This window comes from Acanthochromis polyacanthus, chromosome 17 (assembly GCF_021347895.1).
Source record: "Acanthochromis polyacanthus isolate Apoly-LR-REF ecotype Palm Island chromosome 17, KAUST_Apoly_ChrSc, whole genome shotgun sequence".
Classification (NCBI taxonomy): domain Eukaryota; kingdom Metazoa; phylum Chordata; class Actinopteri; family Pomacentridae; genus Acanthochromis; species Acanthochromis polyacanthus.
Genome location: NC_067129.1, coordinates 13,737,015 through 13,760,992, shown reverse-complemented (window position 1 = coordinate 13,760,992; position 23,978 = coordinate 13,737,015). Strand labels below are relative to the sequence as shown.

Genomic DNA, 23,978 nt, shown 5'->3' with positions numbered 1-23,978 from the left:
TCTGTTTAATCGCGCTTTTTTGCAATTTGTACACGCTGCCATAACTGCGTCACAGCTGCTTCAAATGGAAACCTTTCCCACAATGCTGTAGCATTCATCACTTAGTGAAAGCAGCATCATAACAAAGCTAATACAGGTTTAAATAATTCTAGCCTCAGGTATGTTCCTGTACTAGAACAGTAACAATGCTGGCTTCAGGCATCTGATGCTGCTGTACAAGTTGAAGTCAGCTGATGCTGCCACATTGTTTGTGTAGTGCTAAGAGTGCGTTGGCTGTGTTTCAAGAGCATTTAGCATCAAAATTTGCCTTGATTCAATTCCCAGCTGCTAATTTGCTCGTTTTTTTGTCATTAATAAAACAGACATGTGCCTTCATAATGGCTGATTCACACGCAGCAGCATGCAGACGCTGGAATCTTTCATTAAAAATGACCACATCAGACAGATTTTGACATTTCAGTGAATGCCCTTATCAAGATGGCGGTTTATGTGATAAACAGCCAGAGCCAAATTAGCTTTAGAAAAAGATATGCCAATAGAGTGGGGGAGGTTTACATTCATAACAATACTCCCAGGTGTGATGCATATAGGACACTTTATTCTGAAGAATAATTTCAAACCCAGTATTAGCCTTTGTTGAAGCTTGTTGAATTTGTGTATGCAACATCTGCATGTATAGAAATAGACAAAGGTACATTCTGAAATTTCTATAAATGACATGTACAGAGATGATTTTTCAAAAATGTAAAAGGCACTTGAAGCTTCTTTTCAGGACTCTTTTTCCCCATATTTTTCTCCTGAATCCTAACCAAAGTTTATCTTTTTTTCTCCATAATGCTTTTGTCTTGCATGTACATCCAGGTGAGAAGCCTCATCAGTGCAGCATCTGCTGGCGCTCGTTCTCCCTGAAGGATTACTTAATTAAACATATGGTGACACACACAGGGGTGCGAGCCTACCAGTGCAGCATCTGCAACAAGCGTTTCACCCAGAAGAGCTCTCTCAACGTCCACATGCGGCTGCACCGTGGAGAGAAGTCCTATGAGTGCTACATCTGCAAGAAGAAGTTCTCACACAAGACCCTGCTGGAGAGGCACATGGCCCTGCACAGCACAGCCAGCGCCATCACAGGGCTGCCGGTTAGTGCAGGTAACCCGGGCCCCGTCTCCATTCCCATGCCTATGGCTGTCCCTGAGCCTGGAGCTGGAGTGGTGGCCCTCGCCATGCCAGTAAGTGGAGGTGCTGGAGTAGGGGCTGGGGTTGGAACAGGAGTGGGTGTAGCTGCAGAAGCGAGTTGCCAAGAAGGGACCACCTACGTGTGCTCCGTCTGCCCTGCCAAGTTCGACCAAATGGAGCTCTTCAATGACCACATGCGAATGCATGTCTCCGATGGATAAGTACAAATAGATAAACTTCTTTCAAAAAGAATGACAAATGAAATGGCACTAGATTTTCCTTTTCTTATTTTGAGGTATGAAGAGTAATGAGTATAGACACTGGCACATTAAGTTTCCCAAAAAAAAGATTTTTTTTTCTGTTGTTCTAAAAGAAAAAAAGATGGTGGCCTTAAGGCTTAGTAGTTTGATATTGATCTACTGGATGGATCCTAACTACAGGCCTCTAAATGTATGCTTTCCTAAAATACTGATTTATGTGTTGAACACTACCGAAAGGCCTACGAAAGAAACACATACACACAAACACACCTTTAGTGTAGATACGTCTGAATGAATATACATGTGCATATATGTTTGAGCGTTTGAGTATTTGCATGTGTCCGTCTGTTTGTCCAAGTGTGTGTGTGTGTGTGTGTGTGTGTGTGTGTGTGTGTGTGTGTGTGTGTGTGTGTGTGTGTGTGTGTGTGTGTGTGTGTGTGTGTGTGTGTGTGTGTACATTGCCATGAGACATAAATCATGGCAGTTGTGAACCCATACTGACCAGTTTGGAAACTATAGATGTCCAAGCTTACTGTGGTATAATTTACAACAACAATAACAAAAAAATCATCTGGGGTTGGGCTACATATTCCCTCTAAAAATACTGATGGTCACAAGATTGCCTTCTCATATAAAATAAAAAAAGGAGAGTAGTTAATTTGACACTGGGTTTTATTTATTCCTAAGGTATTAAGGGATTATAATGCAGCTGTTGTCAAGGTACCAATTTCAATCATTTTACTCAAATGTAACTTCCTGTCAGTGGTGATAGGGGACAAATGTTTCTCACATGTTTTATAATTATTGTCCATGCATTTTGATGGTTAATATTACGTTTACTAAATTATGGTGTGTTGATGAGACAGTATTTGAGCAAAAATATGTTTCTTTTTTTCTGAAGTTTGGAGTTTAACTCATTTGCATACACTGCCACTAATATCTTAAAAGACTGTTAAGGCTAGTAGACCTCTTCCATTTCAAAAACATAAGAAAAAAAGAAAGATTCTTTTGCTGATGGTTTTTTTTAGCCTTTTACATTCACAGTTTATGGCAGGCTGGAATATGCGACTAAACTCTCTCCTTCATAATTGCTGCTCCTCAACTTGCACCTGACTGTTATGGGATATAGATTTTAAAAAAAACTAAAGAGAATTGTCACTACAACTATTGCTGTTGTTGAGTAGCCTATATGGTTTTAATTTGATAATTGAATTACAATATTGTGGGGTGGGGTGGGTGGTTGCGGGCTGTTAGTCTAGTTGTTGATTGCAACAGTGTTGTAAAAGAAAAGGGGTAATTTAATTTGAATCAATTCTAAAATGGAAATAAATGCCATCCTGATCCTAGAACCCCATGTATAACCTGTTCACTACTATTGCAAAGCTATTTCAGCAGGTGGGAGCTAAATGCAATTACTCTTTATGCATTTACTCTCCCTGCGGGCTCAAATGGCATGCAACGTTTTGAAAGGAAATTGACTGAGTGATAACACACTGTTTCATGATATACCACAAGCTGCAGATGGACTTTCTAGACAATAGCATACATTCCTGATTTTTTTCTAAAAACCTAGACACAGCATGTACAGAATAGATTTGGAAGCTAGTGTGCGCAAGTTGTCATCCATGCATCACATCACTTAAGGCTCATTTCTGATATTTAAAATTATTTTATATTGCTTTATATCCAAAATAGGACACACACAGACACACACACACATGCAACTGCCTGCAACTGCAATCTGAAGGATTTGTTCATGTATGTGAGCAAACACTTTCGTAGTTGTATTGTCAAAAAAAAAAAATAACTAACTGCATACTGGGGTCTTAAAAAGACCTGCTGTCAATTCAAAAAAAAAAATAAAGTGCTACTTTGCACATTTTCTTAAAATGCCTGTGCTTAATATTTAATCATTTTCCTTAAATGAACTTCTATGATTTTCTTTTATTCAATTTCAAAGGAAAAAAACATTTTTTTTTAAAAATCCTGATAAGTGGACTGCATTATTTTCTTGCATATATGTTGCACTGCTTAAACCAATAAGTGCACTACTGTTAACAGAGATATTATAGTTTTAGAAAAGAGGATTTTTTTAAATCTAACATTTGGTTGTAGACTTCACATGTAATAGAATAGCTTTGTTTCAATTTCTACATTAAGTAATTCAGCAATTCTTGGCTTTTGTTATTGCTTGCAGTTACCTACAGTATATTCTTGTGCCGTGTTAATGCAAGCATTTATTTTTATTTAAACCTGTACCATTACGTGTGCTCATCTATGTTTTAACCTTTTTAATTCACTCTTCTTCGGAGTAAGCTCCCTATAACAGTTTATTTGATTGCATTTCTTTAGAAACAGAGCAGAATTTTCCTATGAGAACATCCAAGCCAAACAACATTAACAGTGAAACAACAACAGTAATAATAAATAAAATCCCTTCCAACTCTGTTGGCGGTGGTAATAATAATAACTATTATTATATTATTAACAATAATACATTTATAATGTGTGTGTGTGTGTAACATAAATGATATGTGTGTCCTAGAACAACTTTCTGTGGGTGTAAAGGTGTGAGGAGGTGATGGAATGCAGCTTCTTTGATATCTGTCTGTCAGTAGTTGTGTCCCTTCCTTCGTGCTTGTATGTCTGTGAGTGTCTGTGAGTGGTATATAGCCTAATCAAATTGTTGATAAGTGGAATATCTGAACTGTAGGGCTTCCTTTGCAATATGCAGCGCAGGTACTATGAGAAGCAGCTCTCCAAACCGTTTGGGCTAATAAGGCACCTATAACATTTGTTCTGAGATCTGACTAAAGCTGAGGTCAAGTACTGTTGACTTCAGTTCTGTCGAGCGTTCTGATGCTAAATTTCTTGCGATTGCCAGTAGATGAAGTCAAGTGACGAACATGTGAGACCTGGAGAGATATATTCTCCACAGCTTAAAAAAAAAAACGATCACACTTGAGAAACGTACTAAAAAGTCCTCAGTAAAAGTAGCACATTATTAAACATTTGATTGGGCCTGTCTCTTATGGTGTGCATATAAGCCTAAATTGTATGGTTCCTGTTTGTAGCTGTTGTTGCCAGGATGGCAATATTGCTGCATGCTAGTGCTATATTTGTCTCTACACAGCACGTGGAGGGTAATCTCATGCCTTAACAGACAATGCACTAAATAGAATATGTAAGCAACTGCCGAGATCTCTTTCCAACAGTATTGCCACATGTAATGGCACACAGCTCATGATGTTGGTGTTTGTTGTCTGTTCAGTACCAAGTTAAACACTGCCAAACTAACATCATCACGTCGTTAACAGCAAAGGCAGAGACATTAATTGAATTGTTTCAGTGTAGTGTGTGTATTCAGTAATCTAGCATTCCTTCATGGCACCTAAATTTTACATATTTTGTGTAAACACATATATCAAATGCACTATTGACTGTAGCTAGATGAGTACAACCAGCTTTGTGGTATCATTGGTCTAAATAGTAGGTTAAGTAGCTCGATGTTGGTTTTTTGAACTATTTGATTTCAGAATTACGCTATCAATTGTTTCTCTATCACTTTTTTGGAATAACAAAAGTAGCCAATCTCAACGTTATCTGGATGAGGGCTAATAACTCGTCCCATCGTCAGTTGACTTCTTGTATCATAAGGTGTTTTGATAGCAGACCAGGCTCGGAAGGGGAAGAACCTTCTCTCCAGTGTGTCATAACGTGCTATAGCATACCCAGGCTTTTTTCCCTCCCCTGTTGCATTAGCATCACATGCTCTTCACTGTCCATAGTTATATATTCCTTATACTGCTTCAGCTACTCGTGGTGGTGCTTAATTCTCTTTTTCTCAGTGTTGCGGAAAAACGTCAGTTAAAAATTGTTGAAAAGTTGCAGCATTATCCAGAAAATAAGTCCTTATCTCAATCGTGCTTCTTCTAGTTGTTAGTCTAGACTTTATGTTTGCAAAGTGTTTGCATATTTTCCAGAACAAAACATATTGAAAAAGTAGATAATAGCCTTTGAGCCTGCAGCTGTTTGTATTGTGTTTCAAATATATTCCTGTTTCTGTTTTGTTTATCTTAGTGTAGAGACACAGGGTCTACAGTACATTGTTGTCCTTCTTGCAGTAAGTTTAATTCATTGTTCTTTATTTCAGAATTCCTCCTGCTTTTCTCTGGTGGTCATAGTGGTTGTTGTTTATACATACATAGCTTCACGCGACTGGATAAAGGATAGTCGGTTATTTTTCACGGTGTACTATATATGCATATATGCTTTGCGTCGAGATGAAAACAAGGAAATGGAAGATAGTAATGGTGAGGGTCATGTTGAGTAAGGAACAGGTTCATTTTATTCGGATAAGCATGTGTCTGTCTTCCTGTTTGTCTTTCAGTCTGTCTCCACACATTTTAAGTCGGATATTTTTTCTTTTTTGTATTTAGGCATGACTAAAGTCACAAAGTAAAATACAGAAAACACATGAAACCATTCAGATAACTGCATTTTCTGTCCTTCTTCAGTACAGAGTGAAATAGATAACTTCTTACAGATATACTATATATATTTTAAGTATCACCATCTCCACACAGATGAATAATACATTTTCAGATAGTTTGATAATTGCAGCTAGAGTATACAATACCTTGTGGGATATAGGGAATATGCCTATCAAGTGCCTATCCGTACGTACAGCTACTATACAGAATATTCATAGTTTTTCTCTCCTACATTGCACAAATACAGTATATACACAATGGACTATTAAAAATATACTATTTATGCTATTACTGCTAAAAAAAAAAAACCTGGTGGTTGTGAGTGCATCGTAAGAGAACCCTTTAAAATACCTGAAATGTTTTATCCATATACAGTAAAGTAAACATCTGCGAGTTTTATTTTTTATCTTACATTTATACCGTCTGGAGGATTCAAAGACATAAAAATGCAATCACACTTAGAATGTCTAGAAAAATGTACAAATATATTGTCTAGTAGGTTTAGATAACGGCTGAAAATTAGGTAGGAAATGTTGAAACTGAATAACCATTTTTCTTTCTTTCACGTTGCTCTGTCTCTCTCTGTCTCTCGTTGATAAGGCATTTTTTCTTTTCAGTTTTCTGCCATTCTTGCAAACAAGCCATATACTACCAAGTACTGAATGTTTGGGGAGAGAGGGCAGTGGCACTTTGTGGACAGCAGGGGGAGCCACACATCAGCTGCAAGAGGTGAAGTTTAAACTCGGCCTGCCACGGTTGAATTTTTGGATGTTACTGAATTTCTTTGTGGGTAAATATTGCCATTTTGGTCAGATTATAACAACATCTATAAGCATGGCTCTTACCTCCACTGGCACTTTCTTTAATGGAGTAAAAAGAGGTTTGCAGTCCGTTGGAGCTGGAATCTGTTTTTGGATCCTCAGTCAGTTTCAAAGTGCACCATGTGTGCTTTGACCCCTCTGGCAGGCCATTCCACATGCAAGCCACTGCCCAGTTTCCCCCCACAAAGATCATTAAAGTTTTATCTTATCTCGCAAGCCTTGTTGTTTATGTACAGCTTGAAATTGTAAAGGGCAAGCAACGAGCAACGGGAAGCGAAGAAAATGGTTATTAAAAACGCGAGACCGGCTAATTTTTATTACCGCAACTTGGAGGCAAAATGAGATCGCAAATTCAAAGTTTTGGCGACAAACACGGCCTCCTCGCATAATGGTCTTTAAGTGGTTGGATGAGCAACATGAAAACAAAACTAAAAGAAAATATGGTGGAATAAAAAACCATAAACCAAGTTTGAGGACTGAGTGGATGCTAGATAAAAGGTTTTGGGATGGCTTATTATACTGTCCCCTGTGGACTAATTACCACAGTTTTCTCTCTAACCTTACCCAGCCTTGTTACGGTGCCAAATTTAGGGCGGGGGGGGGGCCTTTCAAATTATACCACTATTGTTAAATTAGAAGTGAGAACTAAACAGAAAAACAAAAAAGTGCAGGAATATTTTCATACGATTCTCGTGCGAAAGCGAAAGTGATTGCCTTTATTTTGAATCTTTAAATCCTCCATAATACATAGTTTTCAAGTAAATAGGAGAAAACAGCTATGATTAACAAACAAGTTACTTTCATAGAACTTTAATGTTAAAATAAGCATTAAAAAAATATAGGCAATGTGATATAGCTAGTCCCTGTCATCCAACTGTCACACTATGACATACTCAGAAACAGCATCTGTTCAGACTTTTACAGTCAAATGTCCAGAGTCTGTTTTGATTTTTAGGCTTTACACACATACAGTGAAGCAGCTGTTCAGATTCTACAGTACAACGCAGCTATACTAAGCTATTGCAACACCTAGATTGTATTCACTATGATGCTTTCTCCGAACATGCAGTTATTACACTAATCCTGGTGAGGTTTTTAAAATAAAACGTCTACTATCAGGTGACTACCATCGATCAGTCCAAATGAAGCATGCAGTCCTGTCTACACAGCTTTTTCCTTTTTTTTTCCCTATCGGGGAGCCCTTTGTTTTTGACGGAGCACAAACTGTATTTTGAGTGTCCCCTGATAACGAGCGTTCAGTGTCTTTTCGTTATCCATGAGGAGGACTAAACACTCTTTGTGTTCGCAGTCGCTGTAGTCTTTTTGACTTAGTTTGGCTTGATGAGTTTTAAGTTAAAAAAAAAAGTGTGCAGCAGCGTAATTTAAAATACATGCATTCCTGTTTTAAGTCCAGCACATTCCAACTCCCAGTCTGGCATTCGTTTTCCACACTTAACTAACATTAATATTAAGGAGAATTTCCAGTGCTTAATTGTTTTACACATCTGTTGCAATATTTGATCATGTAGTAACCTGTCACATTACAGTTTAGCAGCATTTCCCTTAAACGAATCACATTTTTTCTAAAAACAAGCAAAGAAAAAAAAAATCCCATCTCACTCTTTATTCAAATTTTGCCATGAAATCACGAACCTCATAAGCTCTTCTGCTTATGTGGACTGGATTTATAGACAACATGCACTATGCTATCACTCTGTCTCTCTCTGTCACTTTTTTAAAGAGCAGAGACACCAATAATAATAGTGAAAAAAAAAAACAGCAAAAAGAGAAGTCATCATGATGTTGGCCACTGTTGTCTCACCCAGCACGTATTCTGCCATCGCTGCAGACTTAGATTAAAAAATTTAGCACTGTAACTTTCATAAAAGGAGCTCGTGGTGGAAATTTGCTAAACAGGGGCCATGCTAATCATTAGAATTTAATCATAATAATCATTAAAAAAAAAACTGTACTAGACAATGTTTGTTTTGACAAACCAAAGAAGGGTTAGGATAATTTAATTTTTTGGAGAAAATAGCATTTCTTTTTGATGTGTGTGGGGTTCTTATGATCGGGCTCGGGTTGCTACAGTTATTATTATGATAACTTTTTTTTTTTTTTGGTTTTATGTGTTTTTTTCTTCTCATGGCAGGGTGCTTGTGAAAATGCATATATGTTTTGTCACTTGATCAGTTGTTTATAGTTTTGTGGTTGTGTTAATTTGCCTATTGTAGACCAAAATAGATCTTTTTTTTATAAGAAATGCAACAAAACATAAAAATGAATCTGACACAGTAGCTGTGATGTAAACTATCGCATGTATAAGATTGTAAATGTTGCATTGTTCCTCTGGCAAAACCTAATACTCAGTAATCATCAGTTATGTCTTCTATACACACATTTAGCAAGTCAGTGTACACCTGTTCACCTTCACATTGGATTATATCTAAACAGTTTGTCTGATATGTGTTCTTTTTTTACTCGGAATATTGGCACTGTCTGATACTACAAGGCTGCCCTGAAAATACTAATCTGACTTAGAGTGCATTCAGCCATTTATACTTGAGATGGACCAAGATGTTAAGTTTGCACATATTTGTAAGTTGTTTATTAAAGCCAAAAACAGAGGAATAGTAACACAACTTTTTTCAGTCTCGACAATTCAAATCTAGCTGAGGTGCTCACGACACATGAACAAATATTACAGTCTTTCACCAACAAAGGAAGCATCAAAGCCAGCCATCATGTGATGATAATAAAAGAACCAAACTGCAACATAGATTTAAACATCACAATGTGGTCCAAATATCCGATTAGGTCACAGTATATTTTTGTAATAACATCGCATCATCTGAAAGCAGAATGTCAACCATTTGGCGTAAATTTGGCAACAAACCATATTGTTTTACTGTAGGTGAATCTGCTGTATATTTTTCATTCTGTGTTATCAAAATAGGAAATTGAATTACTGTATTTCAGGCAATATTTTGTACCTGGTCCGAAGATATTCACATTGTAAACCAGATATGACATGCGCCCGAATTTAAAAAAAAATAAAATAAGCAGCTTTTTTTTTCTTTTCATCAGGCTGTCAGGCTTTTTGCTGCCATATCATGTATCTAGATGCTTTTGTAAACATGCACTTGAGTTGAACTATGAGATGTGCTTATAAATATGTGTATATTTTGTTAGGCATTTTTTCTTTGCCTATGTTAGCTTGATATTTTATTATTTTCCCTACAAAAAGAAAAAAAAATACTTCTCCTATATAGTTCTGAACTTGGCAGAAGTGGAGCTGTTGTAGTAAAGGTAGTTAACATCACAACTAAGCAACCCTGAAATATATGCTGCAGTAATGTGTTTTCAGTTTGTTTTTGATAATTTATGCTCCAAGTTGGTTTGTATTTTATTACTATTATTATTATTATTATTATTATTGTTATGAAACAAGCTTGTTTGAAATGTATTGACTGCTGTTTTGAAATAGGGGATAAAGAATTTTTTTTAATGTATGTGCAAGGACGTGTTTATAATATGATTTGTCAAACACTGGACTGGAGTGAGTTTTCCAACATTTCCAAGTTGAGAGATGTATTTGACAGACATAACTGCACAGACGACACCCGTTAGCACAGATGTGAGCTGACAGACGAAGCACATCCTCCCAGCTGTACAGGGGAGGGTGACACATGGCCGCCATCCTCCCGTTCAAAATAGGAGTCATTTGGATGCAAGAAATTACGATATTTCCTTTTGTGCTGGTTAATTGCTTTCATTGGGTGATGAGTTATAGGAAACATTTATTAGGGCTTTCCTTCCAAATTGTTGCGTGGCATAGACTGGTGACCGATTTTTCTTTTCTTTTCTTTTCTGAAAAAGAAAGAGTGCTCTCTTAAATATTCAGAAAAACACAAATGGGATACCACTTCACAGCTAAACAGTTCTCAGAATCACCCGGTATGTTCTTTCTATGGTAGAGCAGATATGGCAGTTGTGTCTCATTACACCAAACCACCACTTCTCAAACCAGAAAAGAGATTTGCACTAGACTGATTTTGGTCTTCTTCTATCAAAAGCAATATAATTCACTCAACACATTTTTCAAACCATAGTATCGGACGGTTGTCGCTGTCCCCACAGTGGGAATGCTGAGTAAATGGTGATGTTTGACACTTTTTTTTTTTTTTTGTATTCAAAGGTACAGAATTGGTCGCCTTTATAAATGCACATGACATCCACATACTGTCGTTCGTAGCAGGGTCTTGTATTTTTTCCCTAACCCAGCAGTTACCCCGAGTATTAGTGTCCAGATTTGAGGGGCATTAAAACTGTTGTTTCCTCCTGTGATTGTTTTGGACAAATCGAGCAGCTCTTACAGATCTGAAGTGAGAGACGGGATGTTATGAGGGAAGGAATCATTCACCATCAGTCGATGTCAATTGTCTTCATCACACAGCCGACAACACGTTTTTAAAGAGAAACACAAATGCCAAAAGATAAACCCAGCTGTCCACTGTCGTGCACACCGTTCCCTTAAAAACAAAAAAACAAACAAAAAAAAAAGCCTACACTGGTCTTAGATCTCTGCATATTTGGTCACTTTGAGTGCTTTATTTCTGGGATGTTACAAAAAAAATGCTTTAAAGTGAAAACAATGATGAAATACTGAAAATAGAGGCGAAAAAAAAAACAATTACAAACCTGCACCTTTTGTGGTAAAAACAGCAACATTGGCTACTTATGTAGAGAATCTGCGTCCACCAAAATGTATCATACTTCATCCTTTTTCAACGAGGTCACTTGCAACAGCAGTAATTGCCGACCTTAACGTCATTATTTTGTTGATGGATAAGTGTAAATTTTTCAATAATTCACAAACAGCAAAACTTCACCATTTTATCTGGATGTAGTAGCTTTCCTGTTTTCACCGCTTTGTGGTGTTGTTGAAAGATGTTGCGGTTTGTCTAAATATGTTGCGTGTTAGAGGAAGCATAAGTATGTGCCTTCTTGTAATCTCCTTGGTGAGCTTGTTATTATTGAGAAGCTGAAGCCAGCCAATTGTGTTTGCACTAAAACCAAATTGCTTTTGTGATGTAGACTATTTAAGCAAGCTTGTTGCGTCACTTTAACCGTACAGTATGCATGAGGGTGAAATTGGTAAGTCTAGGGCTAGAGCTCTCATCTGTTGACCTGTAAACCAGTGCAGCTTAGAGGATCTTGTGAATATATCTTGGCTTAGTTTCGCATTTAGTTTTTCAATTCCATCTCCTTACTCATCAAGTTTTTTCACATTTTCAACAGTTAAAAGTAAAATAAAATGGGGAAAAAAAAAATCCAAAAAAAAATAAATAAAAAATCAAATAACACATACCATGAACACAACACAGCTTTTACTTTCACATGCCACAGTTAGAGTTACACAACTGCAGAAGAGATATTCATTTTTCTGAATCCATGGGAATGCATGAGTATTCGAGGTCGCCTCAAGACTATTGGTCAAATTCATTTAGGTTGCTTTTGAAAACTTGTATTTATTACACATTTTGTTGACATCTAAGAAAGACCTACATGCTTTGAGTCTTACAAATGCACCTTATTCATGTCAGTCCATGAGGGGGAAAAAAAAAAAGGCTGGCAATGTAATATCTCTGATTTAGCACCTTACTACACAGCATGTTTTCACTTTTCGCCAGTTTAGCTATTCTTCCATATGTATGATTTCATAAATAAATCTCATATTTTGTGAAATTGTTTCATGGGATGTGCCAAAGTTTGGAGGCGATCTCCCAAGTGTTTATGCTTATCATTTTCTTTTCCTCCTCCTTCAGTTATAGCAACGGTATGTCAAAACTTTCCTATAACAGTGTGTGGAATCAATTTATCTCAGCAAACAGTATCATTACTTGCCATTTTACAATAAGCCCTGTATTTCACATATATTTACCAGTGATGTGTATTTGTTATTATAAAGAAAATAGCCGTAAAAGCTTCATTATGTTACATAATATTGTGACTTTTTTCGAAAAACTGTGAAGACTTATCTTGCATATACTTTATACAGAAGTATTAAGCCTTAATACAAAAGACTAAAAAAAGTGTGGAAGAATAAACTGATTGTTGCTAAGTAAGGATGATTTTTGTAAATGTTACCAGCACTTTTTTTGTAATTTTCACTCTCTGAGGTATTGTACAAGTTCAAGCTGTTTGTGAAGTTTGATTATGAAGGAATAAAAACTAGTACTTTCCTGTACTTCACAGAAAGTCTTGGTGCCTTTTTCTTTTTCTGCTCTTCCTTCCGACGCGTTTTGTGCATTTTGTGCAACGATCTGCAAAGGAATACTTTCAAAAATACTCATTTTGTCCGCAAAAGGTTGAAGTCTGTGCATCGAGGTTTCCGTGCAAGTGAAAAATTACAAACAGACACCCAGCAAATCTAAAACCAGATTAATATAAGGAGGAAATAGAAATATAATCAGATTAATTACCTGTTAGGAGCTAAAATTAAGCCCCGCAAATAATTTTAGCCTGGTGTGTTGGGCTGTGTGTTGATTCCAAATACAGTTGGAAGTACCGAGATCCTTAACAACAGGCTGGACGCTGTCCCAGAATGCATTGGGCAGAAGGCAGGAAACACCCTGGACAAGCTGTCAGTTGGTTACAAATCTAACAATGATTAATAGCAGCCACAATCGTACTTCACTTCACACTTACAGGCAATTCAAGTGTGTAGTCCACTTGACTCACAAGTGTTTGGACTGTGGGAGGATGCAGCCAACGTAGAAACTCTACACAGAAAAGATTTTCCAGGAAGCAAAGAGTGGGCTCGTGTCTGTTTTAACCCCCGAGCTGCTGCACTGGACAAAGATAAACCGTATAAATCAAACCTCATCTGAAGGCTTTCGCTTACCGCGCATGTGATCATAAAAAAAGATCAATAACAGCTTTTATTGATGCAGATTTGCACGTGCTGCGAGCAACAAATGAGCGTTACATAGCACATTTGTTCTTACAAATAAAATGGCAAAATGAAATAAAGTGAAAATGTATTTCATCAAGAAGTGATGTAAGTCAAATTGATTTCAAATGATAATCACATTAAATTGAAGTGATTCCGAATGAGCTTTAGCTTTTAATGTTTTCTTCCTTTTATTCCCATTTATTTTTAGCCTGCACGCTTATATATTAAGGCTAAACCCACACTCTCAACATGTGGGTGTATTACCCAATGATTCTACATGAAAAATAATGTTCGTTGTTCGTCAATTATAAAACAGATCCGTTTTGGTACCTGGTCATAAAAGGTGCAAAAATGTATATCACTTGACTGAATACATTAATGGTAAATTCTTTCAGAGACACAAAGCACTGCTATATGAATGATTCTGTTTCAATTCACTTTATTAGCTGCTTTATGAACACTTGAATAAACACAGAGGTTATTTTTAATGTACAAGACAATTACTCTTCCTTCATCTTGTCATAGTTTCTAACGTGTTTTTGCTGTAAAGCTGTTTCTTACAATGCGATGGAGGGACAACAGCATGTTACTACATACAGCACAAGCTACTGAAATACACATAAGCATGAGAATCTCTAAACTTCCATTAAGTGTTCATAAAGACAGCAGGGCTCAGTGTATGCAAGTTAGTGCACTGTGTCGCAAAATACCGCACAGGTGTTCGTGGTGCTTCTGCCCCCCGTTTATACACCAGAGACACACTGTCACCTTATTTAGTGTCACTCTATTCTGATAAGAAAATAAATCACGTTTTTTCAAGCATGTCTGAGCACAGCAAGAGGTTTCGCACTTGTTTGCCACCAGCGCCCTCTGCTGCCAGTACTTAGTGTTTCAGGGTAAGTAGATTAGAAGAATTAAAACTGGGAGGCAGTTTCCTTTTAAACTTTTGTGCGTTTTGTTGCGACACCCAACAATTTTGTTTTCTCTTTGCTGTGGCATTACATAAAGGGAAAAATGTCTTGCTTTCTGAGATCTCCTGTAATTCTGAACATATTTTACTAGTAATGCCTTCGTTTTGAAGTCAGGTCGCATTAAATCTGCTTTAGTAAAGATCTACAGCATGCATTTTTTAAATCCCCTACAGAGTGCATTCACCGTAAGATCACTGGCCGTTAGTATGACTAATAAGGAAAGTATTTAGCCAGTGAAAGCTTGAATGCTCACCAACACCTGCCACACCTTGTAATTACACATTTGACAGCTATGGCAACAACCAAATGCCATATATCTAACAGCATAACTAATGACAGGTGTCAAAACTGATTTGTACAGTTCGTTTTATAGAATTACGTCAATTCGGCATTGCAGGTGCTGCTGTATTTAAGCCTTAAAACTAAATGTGAACCCTTAAGGAAAGCGAGATTTTAGAGCAATATATTATGCATGAGCAATGTGATGCATCATAATGTTCCTCTGTGCCATTGAAATGTACAAAACGTATGATAAAACTTCTGCTTCTCCCTGCTGTTTGAGTATTCAGACCAAAAGGGAGTCTATATTTCCTGTTGAACTATTCTTAAAACAAAACTTCAATAGATCCTGTAATTGAACGGGCACACAAATCGCTTCGTGCAGCTAACTTCCTAAGTGGCATGTCACGCCATTGTGCAAGGAGCTGAGACTCAGGTGTTCTACTCTACAATCCTAGAAGTGACCACGGTCAAACCAGGAAGGCTCAGGGAGAGATAAGCGTGAGTAAATATAGCAGTTGGGTGTAATCCACTTCGTGCATTTCATTATCCAGTGAGTGTTCATCTCATGCTATGACAGTGGAGGAGACAGTTGACATCAGTGGTTAAGTTGTTCCCCAGAATAGATTTATTCAAGTTGGGACCATACAAACCTAGTGAATGACAGGAGGAGGTATCAGATTTCTTTAACAGGAATGACATTGGTAAAGAGGGTGTGGAACGTTTAAAATCATAAAGATGCACAACGTACAGCCATCGCCCACACTTATTGGTGAGACACTAGTTTGTTCCCATAAATAAGGCAGAATGCAGAGTCCATAGAATTGGAAAGTTAAAACATTTAGCCGAATTGGACAGTGATTTGACAACATGAAGATTTAGATGACTTTCTTCAGCTCATCGTACAACACCAGCACGAAGGCGCCGCCCATGCCTCTGAGCACGTTGGACCAGGCTCCCTTGAAGAAAGCCTTGCCACCCTCATCGCGTGCAATCTTGCGCCAGCAGTCAATGGTCCCGCTGTACATGATGTCAGCTGAAGATGGTAAGAAACAAGCCAAAGTTAGATTAAGTGGATAGAACTAAAACCAAATTCACAAGACAGTGTGTACAGTACTATATTAATCTGTGTTCTGCAGAATGTATCCGCTGTACTGTACAGGCTTCCAGTATTACAACAAAACTCACCTCCTTTGCGTCCGGACTGCATCATCATACGTCTACGGACAGTATCGAAGGGGTAGGAGGTCAGGCCAGCAACAGCCGTCACAGTCTGTGCAATCATCCAGCTCACCAATATGTGAGTGTTCTTGGGGTCTGGAAGCATACCTGGAAACACAAAAGGGGGAATTAGAAAAGTTACAGATACAGAAGATGTGGACTAGCTGATTCTTATGTTTCAGTGTGAAACCAACATACCCTTAGCTGTGTCATAGATGCCGAAATATGCAGCCCTGTAGATAATGATGCCCTGCACAGACACATTGAAGCCCTGGTACAAGCCCCTCACACCATCGGACCTGAAGATTTTCACCAGGCAGTCACCCAGACCATTGAACTCTCTCTCGGCTCCAGCCTTTCCCACATCAGCTGCCAGACGGGTACGGGCGAAGTCGAGGGGGTACACGAAACAGAGAGAGGTGGCTCCGGCGGCACCACCAGAGGCCAGGTTACCGGCGAAGTACCTCCAGAACTGGGCGCGCTTGTCAACACCATCAAGGAAGATCTTCTTGTACTTGTCCTTGAAAGCGAAGTTGAGAGCCTGGGTGGGGAAATATCTGATGACATTGGCAAGGTTACCTCTCCAGAAGGAAAGGAATCCTTGTTCCTTAGGGATACGGACAACGCAGTCTATGATACCCTTGTACTGCTTGTCGGCGGTGATCTGCTTACTAGCATGCTGGACCTGAAATGATGAGAAAGAAGAAAGATAAAGAATTCAGCTGAAAACAGTAAAGTCAATCAACTGCTGGACACATGACTATCACAAGGTCCTCTTGTTGTGACCTTGGTACATGTCAAAGCTGCAAAAGCAGGTCCAAGACTTCAAGACAGTGCAGTTAAACTGAGCAGCTTACTGCCTGTCAATGATAAAGGCTGGTGTGTTTTGATTAGTGCAATTTGGGACAAATAAATTAGTCTTAACGTCATCTTAAAATGTAGTTAGATATACATAGATAACGAAAAGAATGTTTTAAGTCAATGCCGTAGTGCAAGCAGAACAGGAAAGGATGTGAAACTTGTTGACCCGGCTGTGAATGACTGCCATTGGGCCTCAGCACAACCATCTCGCCTGATGCTAGCCCACAGCAACGGGTACATTGACAACCGCAACGATGTCGTCGTAAATTTAACCGAGAATATAACAGCCATGTTGTTCTGTTGTAGCAGCATATAAAATATCTGAGTTGTAAATAAACTAGAGAAGTTGTCGTCTATTTGTACACAGTGTTCCAATGTCACTATGAGCGTTTGTCCTTTGTTAGCTACACCGGCTAAGGTTAACGTGCAAAGCTAAAGCTAGCAGCCGGGCTCGTGTAGGTCATTTCCCATCCTACGATGACCTTAAATCCTTGAACCCAACACTGCTGATACTTTTATTAATTCTACATATACAACACATACTACTGAGTCACGTAAAACCCTAAACCTGTGGATTTGTTACGACTGCGATAATTACTTCAGTTGCAGCTAGCAAAATCACACAAGCTAGCCGGTTAGCGAAGTGAGGCTTCCGGAAGAAGGAGTTTTACCTGAAGGAGAAGCTTCACTCTCTCGATGGGGGCGACGGCTGTTTTGGAGATGGCAGCGGAGATACCTCCGGCCAAGAAATCCTTGGCGAACGAGATAGCTGTTTCACTCATGGTGCGATGTTCTTGATGTGCCTTTCAGGTAACCAGTACGCTCAATATACCCCCACTGCCCTCTGTGGCTGATGGCCTGCACCGACGAAATGGCCGATTGTGTAGCCGCGTTGAGGATTTATCTAACGCTCTGAATCGCGATACTACACGGGATCTACAGTTTGTGGGCATGGGCCAAACGTCAGCGTCACGTGGCTCTGGGCCAATCAAGCCGTCTTGAAGTGCTGTCGTCACTTAGCGTAATTTTATGTGCCCTAGGCGAGTAAATCCCATTGACTGTCTATGGCAAATCCTGATATCATAATTAAATACACATGAAGTGACTTAAAATCAAATGAGTCACTGTGTGGGTTGATTCTTGTTTTTTTTTTTTTTTTTTTTTTTTTTTTTTGCTCAGAGTCACGCTCATAAGCAAGAAAACATCCGTCTGACAGATCTGTGCTGTGAAGCATTCTGGGGGAAAGTCATGGGGACATCCTGAGCTCAGTCTGTCAAGGACTGCGAGGAGACATAATCCCCATAACTAATAAGGTCACACCAACTTGTTGCAAGCGCCAGAAAAAGAAAATAACTCTGTATGTTTAGTATTGGAGATGCATTCCTCTGCAGTAACACAGGTGATCACACATATAACCCATATAACCTGTAAACTATTAACAGGAGAATCATTGTTGCAGCTTGTGAGTGCTTTTTTAAATAACTCTTGAGTCCATTTAACCTTGTGCTGTTTGCAAAACTTGAAAGTCATTATATGCTCGATGTTTGACTGATTGATACCATGCACATATCTGCAGCTGCTCTGATGGCACCACCGCAAAAGTATGTGGACACCTGCTGAATGTTACATGTTAGGTCTTCAGAAAGACACACTAAGTGCTAGTGTGATGGCGATAAGGGCTACAGAAATGCAAAAAAAAAAAGTTTGTGCATTCATCCAGTGTGATTTTTTGCCACACATGCACACTAGAGGGCGGCAAAAGATTTGTATGTTCACCTTCAATCAGCTGAAGAACATAACCTTAAGGCCTACTACACTTATGCTAGCCTGCAGTACTGAAAAACAGTACTGTAAACTTCATTTCATTTCAGATATCCACCTTGCATGTATTAACTGTGTGTGCATTTGTTCTATCTATCTATCTATCTATCTATCTATCTATCTATCTATCTATCTATCTATCTATCTATCTATCTATCTATCTGTCTGTCTGTCTGTCTGTCTGTCTGTCTGTCTGTCTGTCTGTCTGTCTGTCTATCTATCTATCTATCTATCTATCTATCTATCTATCTATCTATCTACAAACAACACGAACTAGAACAAAGAATACATGCTGAGGCACACAATAAGCCATGTAGATGTAAAATATTGAAATACCGTTCATAAGTTTGAGGTCACCTCGAAATGCCCTTATGTTTGAAAGAAAAGCTTTTTTTAGCAATGACGTTAACATTAAATTAATCAGAAAAACAGTCTAGACATTGTTAATGTGGTAAATGGCTATTCTAGCTGGAAACGTTTTTTAATATAATACCTACATAGGGGTACAGAGGAACATTTCCAACAACCATCACTCCTGTGTTCTAATGCTACATTGTGTTAGCTAATTGTGTTGAAAGGGTAATACCGTACTTGTGCAATTACGTTAGCGCAAGAACCTAATCTTAAATACACACGTGGACAAAATTGTTGGTACCCCTCAGTTAAAGAAGGAAAAACCCACAATTCTCACTGAAATCACTTGAAACTCACAAAAGTAACAATAAATAAAAATTTATTGAAAATTAAATAATCAAAAACAGCCATTACTTTTGAATTGTTGATTAACATAATTATTTAAAAAAACAAACTAATGAAACAGGCCTGGACAAAAATGATGGTACCTCTATAAAAGATTGAAAACTATTTGACCAGAGTGACATGATTAACTCAGGTGTGTCATTTAATTGACATCACAGGTGTTTCCAAACTCATAATCAGTCAGTCTGCCTATTTAAAGGGAGACAAGTAGTCACCCTGCTGTTTGGTGAAAAGGTGTGTACCACACTGAACATGGACAACAGAAAGCGAAGGAGAGAATTGTCCCAGGACATCCGAAAAAAAATTATAGACAAACATCTTAAAGGTAAAGGCTATAAGACCATCTCTAAACAGCTTGAAGTTCCTGTGACAACAGTGGCTCATATTATTCAGAAGTTCAAGACCCACGGGACAGTAGCCAACCTCCCTGGATGTGGCCGCAAGAGGAAAATTGATGACAAATTGAAGAGACGGATCGTTGGAATTGTATCCAAAGAGCCCAGAGCAACCTCCAAAGAAATTAAAGGTGAACTCCAAGGCCAAGGTACATCAGTGTCAGATCGCACCATTCGTCGTTGTTTGAGCCAAAGTGGACTTCATGGGAGACGACCAAGGAGGACACCACTGCTGAAAAAAACTCATAAAAAAGCGAGACTGGAATTTGCAAAAATGCATGTTGACAAGCCACAAAGCTTCTGGGAGAATGTCCTTTGGACAGATGAGACCAAACTGGAGCTTTTTGGTAAGGCACATCAACTCTATGTTCATAGACTCAAAAACCAAGCATACGAAGAAAAGAACACTGTCCCTACGGTGAAACATGGAGGAGGCTCAGTAATGTTTTGGGGCTGCTTTGCTGCATCTGGCACAGGGTGTCTTGAAAGTGTGCAAGGTACGATGAAATCTGAAGACTATCAAGGCATTCTGGAGAGAAATGTGCTGCCTAGTGTCAGAAAGCTTGGTCTCAGTCGCAGGTCATGGGTCTTCCAACAGGACAACGATCCAAAACACACAGCCAAAAACACCCAAGAATGGCTGAGAGAAAAGCGTTGGACTATTCTAAAGTGGCCTTCTATGAGCCCAGATCTGAATCCCATTGAACATATGTGGAAGGAGCTGAAACCTGCCATTTGGAGAAGACACCCATCAAACCTGAGACAACTGGAGCTGTTTGCTCATGAGGAGTGGGCCAAAATACCTGTTGACAGCTGCAGAACGCTCATTGACAAATACAGAAATCGTTTAATTGCAGTGATTGCCCCAAAAGGTTGTGCAACAAAATATTAAGTTATAGGTACCATCATTTTTGTCCAGCCCTATTTCATTAGTTTGTTTTTTAAAATAATTATGTTAATCAACAATTCAAAAGTGATGGCTGATTTTGATTATTTAATTTTCAATAAATTTTTATTTATTGTTACTTTTGTGAGTTTCAAGTGATTTCAGTGAGAATTGTGGGTTTTTCCTTCTTTAACTGAGGGGTACCAACAATTTTGTCCACGTGTGTATGTATCACACTTATAAAAGCTCCATATTGCACCTTATGTAAATATATGAATAATTCCAATAGAAAAACCACTGATCCAGGGGGGCGGGGGGGTCGGGTTGTGGGGGAGGGGGGGGCGGTGGTCGTGGGGAAAGTGGGGCTGTGGGCCAGTGGAGCGCCGTGGGGGTCTGCTATGGCCTGTTCTCTTGCGCGGGCCTTGGGGCTCTGGCTGTGTCGGCGGGGGTCGCTCCGGGCTCCTGGGCTGGGTCTCCGCTTGGTGGCTCCTGCGGGGGGGCTGTGTGGACCTCCTTGGGCTGGAGGAGACAGCTCCCTCCTTTTGGTGGAGGTTTTCATGCATGCCAGACTCACCACACCGGCACCTACCAAAACTCAATAGAGTTTGTTCCTCCGGTCGCTGAGTCAGTGGATGTTGCTGGGTTAGTGTCTGTGGATCTCACTCTGCTCTATCTATCCTTCTTGTGGCCTCCTGACATCTTCATGATTGATCCAGTTGGGATTTTGTCGTATTTGGTGTTTGTGAAGGGTTTTAGATTTGTAAATGGTTTTAAGGTGTGAATCAAAGAGCACAAACAAATAAAATGCACCTTTTCTCTTAGAACACTGTCTATGCCTCAACTTTCTGTCTGTCCTGTGTTTGTTTTGTTTCACTTGGGTGTGCACAGCCCTCAATGGCATAATGCAGGAAACAGCTTGAAATAAACATGATAGGTTAATTTGCAATGAGGACAGGTGATGGTCACAGTCACAAAGAAGAAGAAAAAAAATTGCACATGAAGCTTAAGCAATGACACCATGGTTGGTTGGTGTCATTTTTGAGCGGACTTGCAGACAAAAAGATAAAAAAAAGAAAGGAAAAAAAAAAGAAAAACCACTGATCCAGAGGTCAGTCTTCAAAATGTGCAGGCCAGACACATCAAAAGTTTGGTTATAACTGCCTTTATGCTGAGCAATGTGATAGAAAAAGGAACAGAAGACAGTTCAAATTGGTTGCTCTTACATTTGCAGTTTCTGTAACATCACCCCGAAAGTATTTCTTTGAAAAGAAAATATGTAAGGGGTCCTTCAGGATCTTGAGTGCATGTTCGACAACATTTTTTTTCATAGACGGTGTTAAGGCATGGGTGTGATTATTTTTTTCCTCCCTGTCACTTTTATTGCTGTTTTAACCAAGCTGTTTCTCTTTTATTTTACCTGGACAGTGAAGCTGCTGAATCACACTGCCGTGCTGCTGTATCTGATGAGACTCTCCATTACAACATAATAAAAATGTCTCCATAATCTTTGTGCTGAGACCAAACAGTCTGATCTTTCTACTGCTGTAAGTGAAGTAAGTGTAGTTCTTTGTATTATTTCTGTAGAACTTTGGCCAAAAGTTCAAGGAATGTGGAAGGCAGGCAGACTTCTTATGTGCAAATGAAATGAAGATTTAATTGCATTTGCAGTGCTTCTCCATCCATATGAAGCTTAAAGTGACAAAACACTACAAGAAAATAATTTACAAGGAAAAATACTTACAGAATTAACCCATAGTTACTTTTTTTTCTTTTAAGAAGCACAACATAATCTCTCTTTGAGGAAAATCTCACCCTCTTATATATGGTGCTCAATTCACACCTTAATCACCTCAGTCCTACCATCACACAGCATGGTGACCGATTCCATAACCTTGATGCAAACAAAACTACAAACATCTCTGTACACACTACAAACTTGTAAGCATTCCTAAATATCTCTTTTACAGCTAAACATTTGAAATCACTACTGAATAATCCTTTTAATGCAAAAGAATCGTTCGACGAAAAAAGAAACAGACCCTCCACTTGCTCTGGCCCAGTGATGTCACTTTAACATCACTAATACCCTAAATTCAGGAAGTGCTGGGCCGGCCTCCTCCCAAACACTAGTCCTGCATGGAGAACGGTAATTACAAACAGTGAAACAAGCAACTAAACCATTTTTGGCCTTTAGCTTAATAAAGGCTAATTAAAATGAATAACTGGCTGTGTGTTTTGCTTTAATCTCTCATATGATGTAAACTATAATATAATATTAACACAAACAAGCCCAGGATAGTCTGTGCTGCAATGTTGCACTAGCATGGTTAAAGCGAAACACACATAAAGAACACAGAATTGTGTAAAGTGTAGAATGAAAGTGTCAGAGGACACATGTGGAGGGAAAAATAAGAGTTCTAACCCACTTTGACGTGTTTTCCAGGATCCAAAATACTGGTGACACTGGACATGTAGCTGACGTCCTGTTTCACTCAGAGTCTCCATATTTCAGTGAATCGCATGTTCCTGTGACCATTTATCAAACTGCTTATTGTATTTTAAACCTCATCAAATGACACAAGCGGGAGCAAAACATGTTTCTCATTACGATGATGCGAGCTGTTGAGTAAAGCTGTCTCCAGGGCCTCACTGATAGCTCATTATACTAAACCATGTTTAATGTGGCGACACAAAACTCATATAAGACTGCTGCTGATGCTGGCTGTACAGTAAATTGTCTTTACTTCATAGCGCCGAACTAACACTGACATAACTGCAGCATTTTTGACCTGTGGTTACCTGTGCGGGTCTCATCTCATGTGCACCTCGGTGTTGACCACAGGGAGGAGCTGCTGTGATGCCGTGCAGCCAGCGTCAAACCTCCTCTGAGGAATCGAGCCATTGCCAAGCCCCAGAAGTTGGAGGAGATAACAGAATTAAAACCTCTCTTAATCGACGGCACACTGTGCAACAAGTTGTACGAAATGATTCTCCCACATGCTACAAAATTTTGTTTCATGTTCGAAGAAGCTTTTGCAGGAAACGATTGTTTAGTTTGAGTGCAAGGTTGTGCTGCC

The 23,978-nt window shown here is 38.9% G+C and overlaps 2 protein-coding genes across 2 annotated transcripts in view; one reads left to right on the top strand and one right to left on the bottom strand.

Annotated features, from left to right (window-relative positions):
• The window catches only part of zbtb20 (zinc finger and BTB domain containing 20), a 34,672-nt gene extending 21,672 nt beyond the window's left edge, over positions 1-13,000 (top strand). Inside the window, 1 exon segment of the mRNA XM_022190567.2 lies at positions 862-13,000. Coding sequence (XP_022046259.2) covers positions 862-1,397 — 536 coding nt within the window. The 3' untranslated portion in view covers positions 1,398-13,000.
• A 2,563-nt stretch (positions 13,001-15,563) lies between these two features.
• Positions 15,564-17,942, bottom strand: si:dkey-251i10.1 (uncharacterized protein LOC100038774 homolog). Its single transcript, XM_022190566.2, has 4 exons — positions 17,712-17,942; positions 16,378-16,864; positions 16,147-16,287; positions 15,564-15,994 (listed from the first exon to the last, which is right to left on the bottom strand). Exons 1-4 carry the CDS (start codon positions 17,820-17,822, stop codon positions 15,837-15,839), a joined length of 897 nt encoding a protein of 298 aa, XP_022046258.1. The 5' UTR covers positions 17,823-17,942; the 3' UTR covers positions 15,564-15,836.
• Positions 17,943-23,978: the final 6,036 nt, after the last annotated feature.

Bases quoted from the DNA above. Each gene is read 5' to 3' on its own strand.
- si:dkey-251i10.1 (XM_022190566.2), bottom strand. From the start codon at position 17,822: ATGAGTGAAACAGCTATCTCGTTCGCCAAGGATTTCTTGGCCGGAGGT. The intron at 16,865-17,711 runs GTAAAACTCCTT...TCATCATTTCAG, and splicing joins GAGTGAAGCTTCTCCTTCAG to GTCCAGCATGCTAGTAAGCA. The intron at 15,995-16,146 runs GTGAGTTTTGTT...TACCATCTTCAG, and splicing joins GCAGTCCGGACGCAAAGGAG to CTGACATCATGTACAGCGGG.